General features: G+C 36.5%; 1 protein-coding gene across 11 annotated transcripts in view; it reads right to left on the reverse strand.

Annotated features, from left to right (window-relative positions):
- RGS7 (regulator of G protein signaling 7) overlaps window positions 1–16,813 on the reverse strand; it is a 258,271-nt gene that overhangs the window by 44,107 nt on the left and 197,351 nt on the right. For all 11 annotated transcript variants that reach the window (XM_066546813.1, XM_066546804.1, XM_066546803.1 and 8 more), the window contains 3 exons: window positions 15,112–15,176; window positions 13,333–13,409; window positions 13,115–13,196 (listed from right to left, as the gene is read on the reverse strand). In XM_066546813.1, coding sequence (XP_066402910.1) covers window positions 13,115–13,196; window positions 13,333–13,409; window positions 15,112–15,176 — 224 coding nt within the window. The remainder of the gene's footprint in view (window positions 1–13,114; window positions 13,197–13,332; window positions 13,410–15,111; window positions 15,177–16,813) is intronic.

Raw genomic sequence — 16,813 nt, forward strand, 5'->3', positions numbered from 1 at the left:
AGAAAGCAATTTCCCAGGGCAGTATATTGAGATATAAAGTTTAAAAAAACCAAGTGCATCTACTTTAAGATTACAGCAGCAGCTGGCAGTGAAGAAAGCAGGGGTTTTAACAACATCTACAGCCTTTGAATGTAACAATTTGAATAGCAGGCACACTTACATAAGGCACAAACTGTTATTTGTTCAGTTTTCAGTTATGGTTTTTATGCTTCTAAGCATGCTTTGAAGTTATACTTTTAAGTATGTCCTAAAAATGGAGAGGGGGGGGAAAAAAGGGATAAACCTCATCTGAAGCTTCTTATTTTTAAAAATTTTGAGCCCGCCAGAAATAAATTGGTATGGACAGATCTTGCAACTTGCCTGGGTAACTTCCATGCCAGAATTGTACAGATTGATGCAAGGGGGACAAAAACTTCTGGGGGACTTTTAGAAACGAAACAAAGGCAACAATTTGCTGGTTGCAAAGAGGCCTGACCCAGTAGTGACCTCCTACAGCACTCAGTGGATTCTTATTGACACCTGGCTGCTTCAAACCCCTCACTCTGAACTGAAGTTGCACAGGCAGGGAGAGGCTGTGGGAGGAGAATCTGGACCAAGGTGGGACTGATGAGAAGCTGGCAGGAGAGCAGCCCCAGGAAGGCAGAGGCAAGGAAGTATCAGGAAGCTTCAGGGCAGAAGGGGAGGTGGCTAAAGGGTGTATCAACTACTCTGACAACCTGGGGTAACAATAGGAGCTCAAGACATGCATCACTACCTCTATACAAGAGCATTCTCATAATATTATTTAAATTATATGATCAGAAGTACCTAATGTATTTTGGGACACAATTTAAGTTTTCTTCTTAGCTGAAGTATATTTATTAAATTATACTTGATATGAGATGGGTTTTATTGTTTTTCTGATGCTGCCAAATTTCATCTGTAAATATTTAGGAATAAATATCAAACATCTTTTCAATTAAAATAAACACCAAAAGTTGCATTATGTGAACATTTTGCTAAAATAACTCAGCCTTTGTGGGAAAACCTTTGCTGGACAACATTTAATTTTATTTGTATGCCCTCATTAACATAATAAGTATCTGTTTGAATACAATTATATCCAGCTGTGTTTTCTTTTTGTGTTGTTTTTTTAACTGTACTACCATAGTTCAAATAGTGAGATGCCTGTCAGAGTGCTCTGCTGCAAGAATTTAGTGTGTGGTATATAATTTGCATACTAATACTGTAAATAGTTTTCAAACGGATTTCCTGGAGGACTTGAGAAATCTTCTATATGTGTAAATAGAGTGCTTATTTCTTTCAGGAATAATGTTCTTTGTGAAAACAATTTTCCCCCAACATACACAGAGGAAAGCCTTGTGACCTTCTTGAAATTATCAAAGAGCAAGATCATAATCAGGGTAGAATCTGGTCCTCATCAATTTTTAAATATCTGGGTGAAAATCTGTCATACATTCACTAAGTTTTTTTCATCCATCTATTAGCATGTACTTATCTCAAAGTACAAATGCCCTTGTATTAATCAAAGGACAAGTCAGTCCAGTCACGATAAATTCACTGTTGATATAAATGGATACAGATAAATAATACAAAAAACCCCACATATAGAGAAATTTCAACCCCTACTTCAATTATTGCATAACAAGGTTAGTATGAATCCCAGGCAGCAGCACTTTCTACTGATGCTGTCTAGGAGGATGAACACCAGGCTTCTGCTAAGAAACACCAAAGAAGGAAGAAGCCTTGTCTGTAAGCAGAGGAGGAACCAGAACATACATGCCTTGATCTGGCTATCACCAGCATTTGAAGCAACCATCTGAGAGGATGAGTTAAAAAAAAAATCTACTTGATATAAATGTTCTATCCCTGATAACTGTGGCAACAGTGAATATATTATTTAAGCCCTTCTAATAGTGCTAAAGTGTATTAATTTTAGGAAACCTGTAACAACTCTTTGGAAGAATTAATTATTTACAGAATATGGCGTGCCTGAGCCATGGTACATTTCCATTCAAGCAGATGCAGGGTATGGAGTATTTATAGTCTGCTTGCTGTACAAAGTTGCACACTCCAAGTACCCTTTTTATTGCCTGGCCATATAGCCCAAATCAACAGCTGTTAATGCCTTTTTTGTATAAAACCTCTTTGCTATGATGTAATTCTAGAAAGTGCAGAATGCTCAATAGAGAGTAAATTAATATTTATAATTAGGTCAGCTGAAGTTTTGATGTCTTTTTCATCTTTCACAAAGAAGACAGCAATTTAACTGTGAATCTACTTAAGCCAAAATAACCAGAAGTTTTCATGTATCTGAGACAAATATACCCCTGTATGTGGGAGGGAATAAGCTCGTGCATTCTGATAGGCTGGGGACTGTCTGTCTGGATTGCTGCTCTGTAGGAAATGATCTGAAGGAGAAGCTGAACATGAGTCAGCAGTATCTCTTTGCAGCAATGCAGACAAACTACATCCCCAGCTGCACGACCAACAGCTTAGCCAGCAGGCAAAGTGCTTATTTCTTTCTACTCAGCATCAAAATGAAACTTCTGGGACACCAAGACTACTTTTAAGCCCCACAAACAACACAAGAAATATATTTCAAATGGTAAAATCCAGTGGAGGAACAGACTTTTTTTATGCTTGCAAAAGGGAAGAGCTAACTGCTGCCTTTTGTGCCTACAGGGGGGCTTAGTGATGCACCTTTCCAAAGGTGCACTCTGGAAGGACAGGAGGCAGTAATCTGAAATTGCAGTAAAGGAATTTCCAGTCAGCTATAAAGAAATATACTTCACAACAAAATTAAGAGAGGCTGTGGAATGTCCATCCTTAGTGATTTTCAAAGCTTGTTTAACCCAAGTGCCTGGACAATCTTATTCACCTTAGAAGTCAGCACTGGTTTGACCAGGAAGTTGAACTAGAAGACCTCCAGAGGTCCCTCTCTGCCTACGCTTCTGTGATACAGCCTACTCCTCACAAAATGAAGGGAGTGAAATTCAAAGAATCCACTTTACAGAACACTCCAATCAAGTATTCACATTTGTGTGAAACTCATCTCTCTGCCTTCCGCACCCCACAACAGCAGAGTGGAAACAAGACTGGTATTTGCTTCCTTGCTGCTGCCCCTGTCCTGCAGCAGCCTATGCTGCACTCCCAGCCCATACAAATAAACCTCAGGTTGATTTAAGGAAATGTAATTTCTCTTTAGCTAAAAATACATAGGTGCTACTTAAAATAATTACCTCATTTCAATATGCACACCCATAAATTCAGAGTTCATTAAAGCAGTAAATATTTAGGTAGATTGATTCACATACCTTAGGCACTTTCATTGCATTTCAGTGTCAGTACACTGTGAAATAGATATTTTTATTTGTTTTGCAGGCATAGGCTAACTTGTCAACTGTAATTGCAAAATACTAAGTTTTAAGATCTTCAGGCTTCAGAATTTAAAAGCCTTTAAATTTAAATTATGGACCTGGGTACAAACATGACAGATTGTCTCTCTCACTGGAAAAGATTAAAGTCAGACACACAAACATAAAGGAAAAGCAGAGATTTAAATCTTTCTTTTACATTATGTGAAATAGAAGATTATCACAAAGGAGTAAGCTTAAAATTTGAAATTTTCTGTGTCTCAAATGTTAGAGTTGGATTCTGCAACAATCTATTCTGCTATTTCTGTCATTGGTGCTATTCCTGTCATTTTTCTGGGAGTTTTCTAACCCTCAACAGTAACTATTCATATCACTTTCTAAAGTAGAGAAAAGAGGCTAATTAGGCAGTGAGTGATAAGCAGAACAGCAGAGTTCATTTTTATTTGTAGGCTTTCGATTCCAGTTTACTTGTGCAGCTATCTGAACAGTGCATAGTTAAAAATCAAGGGGAGAAGGTTATATAAAAGAAATGGAAGATTACAAAATAAAGAAATGAGGGGGAAAAATATCAGTGGCATTCAGCTGGAAAAAAACGAGAGTTACTAGCTGGAAAAATACCCAGTTTGACTCTGGTAATGTGGGGAAGTCTGTTTTTCTCATACATAATCTAGCATCAAAGGAGACATTAAAATCCTATATTGAGTAAGTTGTCAGCCATGGCTAAAACTGAGGGTCTCATAAAGAAAAACACAGGCTACATTCTCCTGCACTGCACCAATTTTTCATTTCACTGAGATGGAAGTTACTCGAGTGTGCAGAACCCACTAAGGCTTACAAGGAAAAGCTGAGGTTTAGGTAATGATTGTCACTGTATGCTGGGATTTTACCTCATTTTACACACTTCAAGGTCAACAAATAAAGGGGCTTTTCCAGTGGAAGAGCTGCACTATTGAAAATTTTGCTGGCGCAAGAGAAAGTCTCAGAGGAACATTCCAAACACACTGAGTACAAGTGACCAGGTCTTTTTACAGGATTTGGAAAAATGGCTGTTATCTTAAGGCCCAGTCAAAGGACAGCAAAATTTCAAATTCAGATAAAAATTTCAGAAAACTCACCTTTTTTAAAATGTAGCTCACTTTATAATTAGAAATCAATAAACCTCAACTAAGTTATGAAAAAAATAAACCCAGGAGCCATATCTGCCAGAACCTGCAAATCCCTAGGACTATGCACTGAAAGTGCTGCTGGAGGAGGTTTCACCAGCCCCTGTTATAGCTTCCAAGGCAGCAAAGACAAACCAGTGATCACAGGGACTGGGCTACAGGAACCACTTCCTTGTGGTTAGAAAAAGGTACTGTTACATAAAACTGCAGAACCTAATCAGGGGTTAATTTTCAATCAGCTAGGGGTATCTAATCTGAAACACTCTTAGGAACCTTATGATCCTCCCTAAAAGTTTATTTTTTAATTACTATTCCCATTTGGTTCAGCAGTTCTGTGAAAATAACTCTGAGAAATCACGTGTGTGAACACATGACAACACCTCTAGAAATAAGATCCCAGTAAATCAGCAGATGTCTGAAGAAAGGGAAAATATTATTCTGAGTTTAAGTATTATGACACAGGTGGTAGATTTTTTTTTTTCACTACGCAGCATAATTCCATAACTACAAACTCTAAACTAAATTGCATGGGTCTAGCTACTTAATGATTGTATTATATGTTATAGTACTTAGAGTTTCACACACACATATAGTAGTGTGTAAATTATCTTATTATATGCTACTTGTAGTAGTACCATAGTCCAAGCTTCTGCACAATTAATTTTAGCACAATTATCTCTCTGGAAACATGCACTTTTGATTAATTCAGTTGTGTGACTGACAAACAAGCAGTGTGACTGGACTTCCAACACCTGCTGTTATATCACAGTGCTTTTGTGGAGGTCCCACTTGCATCATAGCTCTAATGAGAAGCAAACACACAGATTAATATTCGGAATACAGTCCAACAACCACAGTAACTACAAATGTAAATTGTAATAAGTATGTAAGTTTGATGACTACTTTGGAAAGAGCTCCCATCAAGACTTCACCTCCACAATTCCAGACCAAACTTCTCAAATTAGCTCATGATGTTACTAGCTTTTCCTACAGACTCAAGCCTTTTAGAAATTATCTCCTCTCAGAATTATAGCTATATCTTTCAATTACCACCTATGAAACATAATTTTTAGGAAGCAAACCCCATGACTGTTCTCAAGTATAGATTCTGTACAAGCATGATTCATATTTTATTTCTAGATGCCTCATAAATTTGCCAGATAATCAGGGTGAAGTTATTAGAACCTGCTTGTCCTACTAACTCATTAGATATTTTCAACACCTATAGTCTTTTCATTATGTATGTCTTATTCTTACAAACACTATCTTTTTTGGGACTCAGGATAGGATAAATAGTTGTAATGTATGGATTCAGTATGACACTGAAGTAAGTGAATACAACTTGGAACTGGACTTGCAGAGAATAACCTCAAATTTGTTCATATTTCTTAATACGAATCTATTTATAAAACATGCAAAACATCTGTTGATATGCTGCAAATACACCTGAAAATAGTGATCTACAGTCAAGTAGGATAATGGAAACAAATTAGCTGTACACAGCTTAACTGCTAAAACCAGCTATGAGCTGATAATAATGTAAAACCTACTGGCTTTTAATTAAGTAAATAAAAGCTTTTCATTTTTTCTTATTCATTTAGTGGACTGACATTTCAGGCCACAGAATGTTCAATGTAAAATCTTACTGAGCTTCTTCCTTCAAAGGAAGGGATTGTCTTAATTCATAAGAATTAATAAAACCTTTGTTAGGATTAAGTGTTCTCTTCCATTGAAGGTTTTAGTAGAGAATTATGCAGATAGCATAGAATGAATTTAAATTTTCAATACTTGTCCTCAATAGCTAATTTCATTTTGACTCATTAAAGAACAGAGATTAAATAATAAAAAAGTTACAGACTTAATTGTTAAACTAAAATGAATGAGCAATCAAACTTACTGTGTCGTACACCAGAAATATACTGATGGAGAAATAATGAATTTTTGCATTTTTGCATAAGTTAAACATACTGTAGAGAGCCCCACGTGGAAGATAGAATCTTGCCATTGGACCAATTAGTAAAATCAATACATCCTTTATTAAAGGATTGATTTGCAGATCACTGACTACTACCAAAATAACAGTAGTTCCACTGTTGTTCTGCAACTGACCTAATCAAAACACAGAAAGGTGTGCAATTAATGGATAAAAGTTCAACTATGAGCTCTTTCTCTTATTTGGATAAGATAAATGAAGTTCAAACACAATCAGAAAAAGAAGAAACATTTGATCAATCAATTTGATCAAACTTTAATTATGTTTGCAGCAAGGTAAAACTCCGATGATTTTCAAACTAAGAGATGTGAAGTCTCACTTAGTAAAGACTTGAGGACCACTTAAAATTTCAAAGATTTTTAGCATCTTTCCGAAATAAAGAAACCTACACTGCACCAATTTCCACTTTATGCTTATTTGTCTTCTCAAACTAGAGTTCAGATCTTTTCCCTGAGTAGTATCGGACACACGAGGAATCCCACTGGCTGTGCAAATGGAAGATCTGCTTGAAACAGGAGAGAGACTCAGAGAAGTTTTCAAGGAATGTAATACTAACTAATGAAACCATAAAATGCATCCATAGAGATAAAACATCTTGAACCATGACAGTGATCCCCATGTTCTCACACACTTGGTTGATTAAGGACGGATGTTGTTGAAAGCTGAGCTTTCACCTTAAAGGGAACAAGATTTGATCATTTAAAAAAAAAAAAACATTAGTAGTGTGTGTGTGTGTGTGTGTGTCACAGAATTACATATTATGCAAAATTCATAAGAAAAGGATGTTAAAATTTAATTCTTGAGATAAGTTATATGAAATTAAACAAGAAGCTGTACCCAAAAAAATACTCCTGCACTGAAGTTCTATGCTTAATTATTTTTGCAAGTTGATTTAATTTCTAATTAGCTTTAATTTATGATATACCATTTCAGGTTTGTCGTGACTGGTTTTCAGAACCAGAAACTGTTGCACAGAAATTAGATCCATTGTATTTATTCAAATGGTGTTTCAGTAGGATTAATTTTACTTAAGGCTGTATTAAAATGATTTTTGTGTATGTGAAGATTCCAGTATTGCACAAGGAAACTTGTTAAATTTTTCCATTTTATTGCCCCTTTGCTAAATACTTAGATTCATTATTGCTTTCTCAATATTTTTTTTTTTTTTACCACAAAAGGCAGGAAACTGCTGTTTTACAGATTCCATACAGAAGAAATTGAGGTTATTCACTTGAAAATAAATGGCAACAGAAAAGTCTAGCACATCTCTGAAAAAGCTGATGGCAAATATAGGTGACATTTAGAAATTGATTATATGCCTTTTGACTTATAAGAAGATCTTTGACAAAATGCTTTGGATTAAAGGAGAAAATTTAATTCCCACAGATACAAAGATCAGTGTATAAACATTGCACTTATAAAAAAAATTCCTTATACTTACTTCTTCAGGTCACGTTCCTAGTTTCACACAGAACTGGGTCTTACTCAAAACCATATTGTCATATCATTTTTCTTGGTGTCCTTCCACCATCTCATCAATTAACTATCTCACAGCTTGTTACCTGTCAATTTTAACTTCCAAAAATTCGTTTTGTTGCACTCTTGCAAGAAACGTGGCTTCTTTTTCCCCATCTGCCCCACCTTTTCTCAAGTATTAGACTAAAAGAAATGCTAAATAATGTGAGTACAAAATCTTCTACAAAGATCTTGGATAGCAGGCCAGCTAGAGGGCTTATAAATATGTGCCTCAATTACATGGAAGTATGGATCATAAACATTATGACCATTTTTTGAATTTAAAGCATTTAACTTGGGTTTTGTTTCATTACCAGAAGGGCAATTATCTGAGAATGACAATTCCTGGTTTGGCTGCATTCCCTGTCTCCTGTAGAGGTAACTCCCTTGTAAGGATATATGGTCAAACAGGTGCAAAAGAAGACATGAAAATTATATGTGTATATATATCTCTAGAGAAGATGGATGGCATGATTCACATTTGCTTTCTGAAGACAGCTATACATTTTTTGAAAATAATATGAAAAAGCAGAGTTCTCTGGCTCTGCAAGTGACTGGCCCAGAAAAGTCTACCACTGAGTGTGAAATGCAGGCATGTACTATCTTATCCAAGGTAAATGCACTGTTTTGACAACTCTCTGAGGCTGATCTTGAAGGACAGAATGAAATAATTATTAAAATACAGAAGAACCCACTGCCTGGCCATCAACTCCTGGAAATGTTACCTGCCAGGTCAGGTGTCAAGGGTCATGTTCAGACCACTAAAAATACAATTAAAAAAAAAGAAAAAATTTAATTAATGGACATAGAGTCTCATAAAGAGAGAGAGAAGCAAAAGGTGTGGGATATGTGACAAATTATAAAATATTTGAAGAACACTGTTTTCCTAGTTTGGTGCTAGGAAGCAAAGGCAAGGAGCACCCTAATCCAGATATGCTCACCCCAGATACTTCTCTGTCCTGTATTAAATCACACAAATACTGTTGTTGTTTTTCATAAAATCATAGAATCATCTAGGTTGGAATAGACCTTGAAGGTCATTAAGTCTGACCCTTATCAATATTTTATATCCATTTTTTTTCCCAGAGAACGAAAATAATCACCATAATCGAGCAAAATAGTAACAGCAATGGGAATAGAAGTCCTGTGGATTGGGTTTAATCAAGTTATAAATGGCAGAATAAAAGAACTGGCTCACACTTTGACGCATGCTTGTGTTTTATCAAAGCACACTATGACTAAACCACAGCCAGTTTTTAAACTTTGAAGAGGGACACATAGCACTGCAGTTTTCTAGCACATCTGTTGTGTATTTACCATCTTCATTTTAAAAACAACTGTACAGAAACCTGCTAAATGTGACTGTAATACAACCAACACAGACTGATGGCAAAGGTCAGAGAGGCACTGGAGAAAATTAAATGCTTTTTCAAGTTTTTTCAGTTACAAAGTACACAGGTGACTTTCAAAGAAAAGGATACTTCACCCACTGTCTTCTGAATTGTTGTGAATCTCAGCAAGTATCCAAAAGGACTTTTTTATTATGGCCATATTATTTCATTAATATATAACTCAGGAAGAAAAATGAATAATTTGTAGCAGCAAGACATCAGCTGTCTTGCTTGTTACCTAAAAGAGTTAATTTTAGAGTGAGCCACAGCTACTTTGCTCTGACTGTATTTAGTGTGGGTTTGAGAATGTTTTAGAGCATTTACTGCTTTAGTACCCGTTTGTCCATTTTTAACATGTGTAAGATTTTGGAGTTTAGAAAGAGATAATAATTCAAAAAAGATGAAACAAGTTCTCTTTGAAAGACTTTAATAAGGAGCATGACATTTCTTTTTGAGCAAAAGCAGCTTCTCAATTTCTTTCTCCTAGAAGTAACTCACTTCCGCAATTTAGCCTGATTTGTTATTGTTTCTGACTAACGCCTTAATCCTCCTCACCAATTTTTTTTCTTATTTCCACACTGTTATCAACAGAAGTTTCAAAATTATGAAAATAATACATTTTCTAGGTAGGTGAAAAGAAGAGAAAGATTTTCAAGATGTGTTTACTCTGCCATCAACAAGAGAAATGCATCACTTATGTGAATAATACTAATCTCAGACCTATGCCAGATACTGGCTCTACCTTGGAAATAACAGCATGGACTTTCTCCTAGGCCTGATGCTCAGGATTGCAAGGGAGTTTATACAGCTCTCCCTGACACAAATTTCCATGGTTTTTCTATGGCTGGTATCTGAACTAGTAAAACTAAATATGGTTTGGGAATGTCTTTGCTGGCTGCAGTTATCTACAGCTGAAGCTCGGCCATACTCTTTTTAACTGCAAGCTAAGATCTTTCTACATAAAGCAGAAATTGGGATTTACAGAAATGACCAAGATTGCACTCCCACATACATATCCTGAAATACACATAACAACCCCCACTCCTCCCCCCCACAAAAAAAACCAAACCAAAACACCCCCACAGGGAAACAGCAATTACATAAACATTGGAATGGAAACTAAACAGTGAGATAACAAAGCTGTTCTCTTAACTGTCTCTCGGAAGAAAATTGAGCAGTAGATGATTACTTGAATAAACTTTTCCAAATCCAATTTCTCTAGCTTGTCTGCAAGCATCATCTCAGTCTGAAGACCCAGGAAAAAATTATGGACCAGCAAATCCAAAGTAACAGTCAAAATGACTTTGAAGAATTAGTCTGTCCCTCAGACTGTGGCATAAATCTTCTAGAACTTCTGTAATCACCTACAGGCTTGCCTTTGACTTGGACCTATGAAACACTGGTGTTTTTTGAGGCAAATCCTCTTCACATGTCAAACCTTGGTTAATTTTCCCTTTAAAACCTATGAGTCATAGTGACATTTCTGATACCTAATCATCCTCTTTTTCTGCATCACCATTCTCCTGGCTCCGGTGCCATACAGCTGTTCTCAAGTCTCCCATTCCTGTAGTGCACTGCTGCACTGTCCTTTAGGAATGATGCCTTGCTTCCCTCTTCTGCTCCTTTCATCAACTTAAAGTTGAAATACAATGCAAATTTAATATTCATAGTTTATATTTTAAATGTAAATCTTCTGTATCAGTACTGTATCTGGGGAGGTAACAAACATAGCAATAAAGCAACTAAGGACCAGGATGCCTGCAAGAAAACCCCAAAAAATATTTATTTACTCAGCTTCAACCAACCAACCAACCAAAAATAATAAAACATTTGATCCTCAAAACTTGTTTTCAGTTAAAAAAAAATTACATTGGAGTGCATTTTGTACTATGTTGTCACTGTCCCTAGCCTCTGAACTTTTATCAAAAGGCTAAACACTGTAAATAAAAATAAGCATTATCCACAGATTCTTATCCAAACATCACCTTAAAAAACTGTTTAAAAAATCTAGTTCTCCAGAGCTGCAGTAGCATTTTTGTAATTTTTTGGGAGGCCTTTTGGAGGCTTGAAAATCCATTACAAATTGTAACTAGATCTAGCATCACCCTCCTCTTTTCAGTCTTTTTGTGTTTTATCTTTTGTTCTTTTCAAAAGAAGCTTCTGGATTTTACTGTGACAGTAAATTTATAACGTTGTTTTTAAAAATAATATTATTTTTCACTGACTCTTGAGAGGAGCAGTTTAACCAAAGTATGGACCTCTCCATTCATCTATTTATATCTTCTAAAGCCAGGAGCCTACATTGCTGACTGTAAGCCAGTCTTTTGCCTCTGATATTTCCTAGGTATGTTTACAGCCAGATTAAAAACATCTGCTGGACCAGGCAGATTTATCCACAGTTCAGCCAAAGCTCTTAATCAGATTCAATTTCCTCTTGTTCTGGTCCCTTTTAAGTCTCTTGAAGCTTCAACAATTCATCTCTTCCAAACCTGAAAATAACATCCTCAGATTCAAAACCTTTAGATCCATTTCTGCAGCAAATATAAAAGCTCTCTTCACCTTCACAGGTCTCAGGTCCACAGATACTTCGTGTTTATTCCCTATGTAGCTCCAACCTACATCAGATGGAAAATTGCTTTCTGTTCTCCTTCCTTGTTTTATGTCAGTGATTAGACAATAATATCCCAGTCTTTTTGAATCTATTTCCTGTGGCTGGAATTTTTCACATCAAGTTATTTTTGCTACCTGACATTATAAATCCTACCTAAAATTCCATTTCTTCTATGACCACTTCACTTCCACAGTTGCAAATGTAAGCTGACCATGATCAATTTTGTTTTTCTTTTAAACTTTCTCATTGCATTCTATTCTTCCACATGTGTCATCACCTAATTTTACTTCCCCCACTAAAAGTAGCTTTCCCCAGTGTCAGAGCAAAAGATATAGTTCATATATGATTTCATTGGTAATGATACCAAACTGCATAAACAGAGAAGGAAAGCTTAACTCTAGGTAAGGGAAACCAATATTGCTCTGTAGTAAAGCAAAGAAAAATAAGTTCAGTTTAATTGGAATTATTGTAACAATTGACATGACATTCTTTTTCACAATTTTAGCACTCAAATATAGTTGAGTATGTAAGAAACTTTCTTTTTTAAACTTTTGTTTCAGATGGACTTTGACAAAGAACTCAGACAAATCTTGTTTAGACAGTGACTCCCACAGCTCAAAGCCAATATTTAATCTTTACATGCTTCAAAAATAGCTTGGAAGCATAACTGGAATGAAGTTAAAAGGCTTAGCAAGCAAAAAAGCAGACTAAAAAAGAAAAATAGTCAGACTTATTTAAGAGTATTTTTAGTTATGCTGATAATTTTGGTTGTGTGACTCATACCCAGGAAACCTTTGAGATGATAATAGTCAAAGACAGGTACCTTCTGATTCAAGAAACCAGGCACAACACATCTATTCACTGAAAATCGTGAACTGGATGCACACACATCTGAAGTCTGCAATACCAGATTCATATAAACTCAAGATCCTTAAAAGAGGGAGGCAAGCCCCAACCCCTCACCCTACTGCTGTTTTACTTGTGCCCAGGCCACCCCAAAGCTCCAGAGAAGGTGACATTTCAGCAGCCCTGCTCACAGACCCCACGGCCCCAGCAGCACTCACCACCGGACGGTGCACATCCCAAAATGCTCGCTCCTGACTGTCAAGAATCTTCCTCTCTATCTTGTCTCTCTTCTTGTCAACCCTGTCAATGTCATAGGACATTTAAAAGAAACAGTGTCCAGGACAGTAATTTTAAACATAAAATGTATTAAACCACTTCCCCCCCCCTTTCAAAAAATCATGCAAAATGAAAACTGCTCATCTCCAAAGGAACTTACTTTGCTTGTGCTTCAGCTTGCATAAAAATAAACTCCCATTTCCGAGCAAAAGCTCGCTGTAGCCTGGCCAAACTCTCCTGCGAATACATCACAATTTTAGTGGGTTAGCTTGCAAGTTATTTACTCCTTAATAGGTTCTGGCTTTATCTTTACCTCCTCTCCTCACCTCCCCCTCACCAAAACATAATACAAGCCATGATATCTGTGTCAGTGTAAATGGACCTTACTTATCTGATACAAAGTCTGTTCTTGCCATCCAATGAGATGGAATACTTTTGAATGCCTTGACTATTTTAGTTTTGAAACTCTGATAAAAAGGGTAGATGCATCCTTCAGCAGAACATGGGATTTCTGAAACATTTTTATATACTGTGTGCTATCTTAGCAATTTTGAAATAGAACAAACATCCTTGTTTTGAAAGTATGTAACAATGAAAGATAACAGCAGTTATGTCCATTATAGATGATCCACATGACAATTCTCCATCACTCATCTATGCAAATAGTTTCCACTGGACAGTGTTGGCTGCCATTTTTGGTAGTATAGTCAAACCTCCACAGCTATCCTTATCTTTAAAAATGTAGACTATAGTTCTTCAATACTGTACAGGAAATGTATCTATTCTGCAGCCTACTAATAATAACAGGAAGAAAAATTATAAAATCATTGCAAAATTCTTTCTTCCATTGATGATGGAACATTTTCACTGTCTCCAACAGAGCTTTCTAAATCTCTTCACAGCTTAAACAGCAGCAGTATGCAGTCTTCTTAACAAAAGTGTTATTTTGACTATATTTCTATGCATTGCAAACATATCTCTGTGCCATAATCACTGAGAATGAAGACTACAGAAAGAGAAGAGCAGACTTTCTAGAGATCTTGTCAATACCAGAAAAGGCTCTTATGGATTGTACATTGAAGGGGAGTTTTCTAAGGCATGTGAGTATAAAATTATGCATGTCCCACAGCGCAGTACACTGAAAAACAAGTTTGTGCCAAAAGAAGTAATGCAGTGTGTCAGAATGGTGCTGTGGCTGGAGTGTCTGGTGTGTTGAGAGGCCAGGCTGACTATCCTTCTATCAGGTCACAGCAGCACACCTGGACAGCTTTCAGCCCAGAGATAGGGCTGTTTGTGAATTTTATGTTGACAGATTCATGAAAAATTCAGGAACTTTTTGGGGGTAGAGTTAGAATTCGAGCCATCTCTCTCCTTATCGGATGCCATCCTCAACAGCTAATCCAACTCTCCCTTTTTCAAGCTCTTCCTGGCCCCAATTATCTTACCTTGCCCGAGGCACAGCACAACTGTCAGGGAGTAGGAATGCCTCTAGTCTGACCCTCTTTGCCTCTTAGCTAGCTGACGGGAAAAGGCTCAAGTGTCAGCATCCCTTGTAAAGAATGAGATTCACATTTCTACATCTATTAAGAGCTTTTGGAAATGTTGTCAGAGATCCTTTGTTCAAACCTCAAATGCTGTAGAGAACAACCTCTTCCAAACACTCGGGGTGCAGCCGGGATTTGTGAAGTTATTTGTGATCCTGGCATGGGGATCTGAGCAGAGTAAGATTAGAGATGGGCTGTAATCTCAACATTTGTCCAGTTAGCCTTCACTATCATCTCTCAAACACAATTTAAGACTACTGAGCAGTGACCCACAAACTGGAAGAACTGGATAACTAATAGATTTTCACACATAATGCCCATAGTTCTCATGCTTCACATTATTTCACAGGCTCATCAGGCCCAGCTGAAAAATTTACTTTTTGCCAGGTACTTACAGCTTCATAGTCTGCTAGTTCTAGCCTTGCTTTGTTTTGCATTGTCCGCTTGCAGAGGTAAACAGCTGGAACAGAATAAAATAAACAGAATTTGCTACTATCTCACAAGCATGGCAGATCAGAAATAAAAGCTTCATGTCTGGCTTAAAGCTAGCTTTTTTTGGTTTGATTTCTCCCTTTGTTCTAGAAAGCTTTAAATATGGGATCAAGGCTACCAGGATTGTAACTGAAATGATGGATCAGATACATAGGTTCATTAAATAATAATAAAATCTGCTTTATGCAACAGACATCATGTGCAAAATTCATGAGGTACTTGAGGTCAGGGTTTTTTAATGGCCAGGGAACTAGCACATTAAAGAAAAATGGCAGAGGCATTTTTCAAACTGTCTGTGTATAAATCATAATGCATAAGAGTTTCAGCAGGAGCTGCTGCTGTATTAGTCAAACAGGATTTTAAGAACACAAATACATGGTTTTATTTATTTTGAGTCTATATTTAGAAAGCACAAACTTTCAACCTAAGAAGATTTTAGCTAAAAAATAATTCTAGATAAAATTCATGTCTCATACAGATTAGTCTGCTATAACCAATACTTAAACTAAAAAAAAAGTGTCATCTGTTACATATGAGAAAAAATATTCTTTCATTTATTTTCTAAATCAAAAAATCCTTCAGAAGACCTGTCCTTCCTCCACTTCATTCAGACAGAGCAGAATCTTTGGTAATAAAATGCTAAAGTACATTTTCAATAGACATTATTTAGCAGCAAATACTTTCCAAATGACTGAATATTTTACAGATTCCCCCACCAATGAGACAATGAGTGCAGCACAATTCCTAATTGCACAATATTTACCCACTTCATTACTTCAGAGCACTGCTCATGTGAGATGGATGAATCTTTTGATCAGAGTAGGTGGAAAAACCTTAACTTATCTCTACAGAAAACAAAAAGAGCCCACAGTTACTGGTCGTGCTTAGGAATGTTCCTGCTCTCTGAATGCCAGCTGGTCTACAAGAGCAAAGCCTCTCTGGGAAATAACTTCACACAGGAACTTAATTCTTCCTAACTAGGAAGAAGGAGGTGCTCATATTACATATAGGTTTGAATATTAAGTTAGTCATCCCAAACTGAGATTTAAGATTCCATGGAAATATTTAGTCCTGACAAGATACCTGCAAATGCATGCAAATACACTCCAGTGAATGCTCTTTTAGTTGAATTGATTACAAGCACTTCTACCTGCAATTAAAGGTGGTACTTGATGTAAAATGAGTTATATGTTAATGCAATTTTTGTCTTTTCTTCCCCTCCTCTTTTTGTGTGTATTATTTGGTCTACTTTGTTTCATAATATTTCACTTTCCACTCTCATAAGAAGCCACTCTAGTGTTCTCTTTCTCTATTCCCTGCCCCGCCCCCCCCTCCCCCCCGGTTCCAAGGCAGTTTCTGTATCTATAAATCTACAAAGACAGATCTATATCCATGTCACACACAACAGACAGAGAGTTTCTATAGCTTTCATGGATTGTAATATTATTATACACTTACACTAATGCATTGGCACACATCACAAAAAGATGAGGGGATGAATTTTGGACCTTTTGTACCTAGGTTGCATTCACAATCAGTACACTGGTAAGAGATTCTTGAGGAGAGAGAAGGTCTTTGTCATTTAGCTTTTTTTACAATGAAGCA

This window comes from Molothrus aeneus, chromosome 3 (assembly GCF_037042795.1).
Source record: "Molothrus aeneus isolate 106 chromosome 3, BPBGC_Maene_1.0, whole genome shotgun sequence".
NCBI lineage: Eukaryota > Metazoa > Chordata > Aves > Passeriformes > Icteridae > Molothrus > Molothrus aeneus.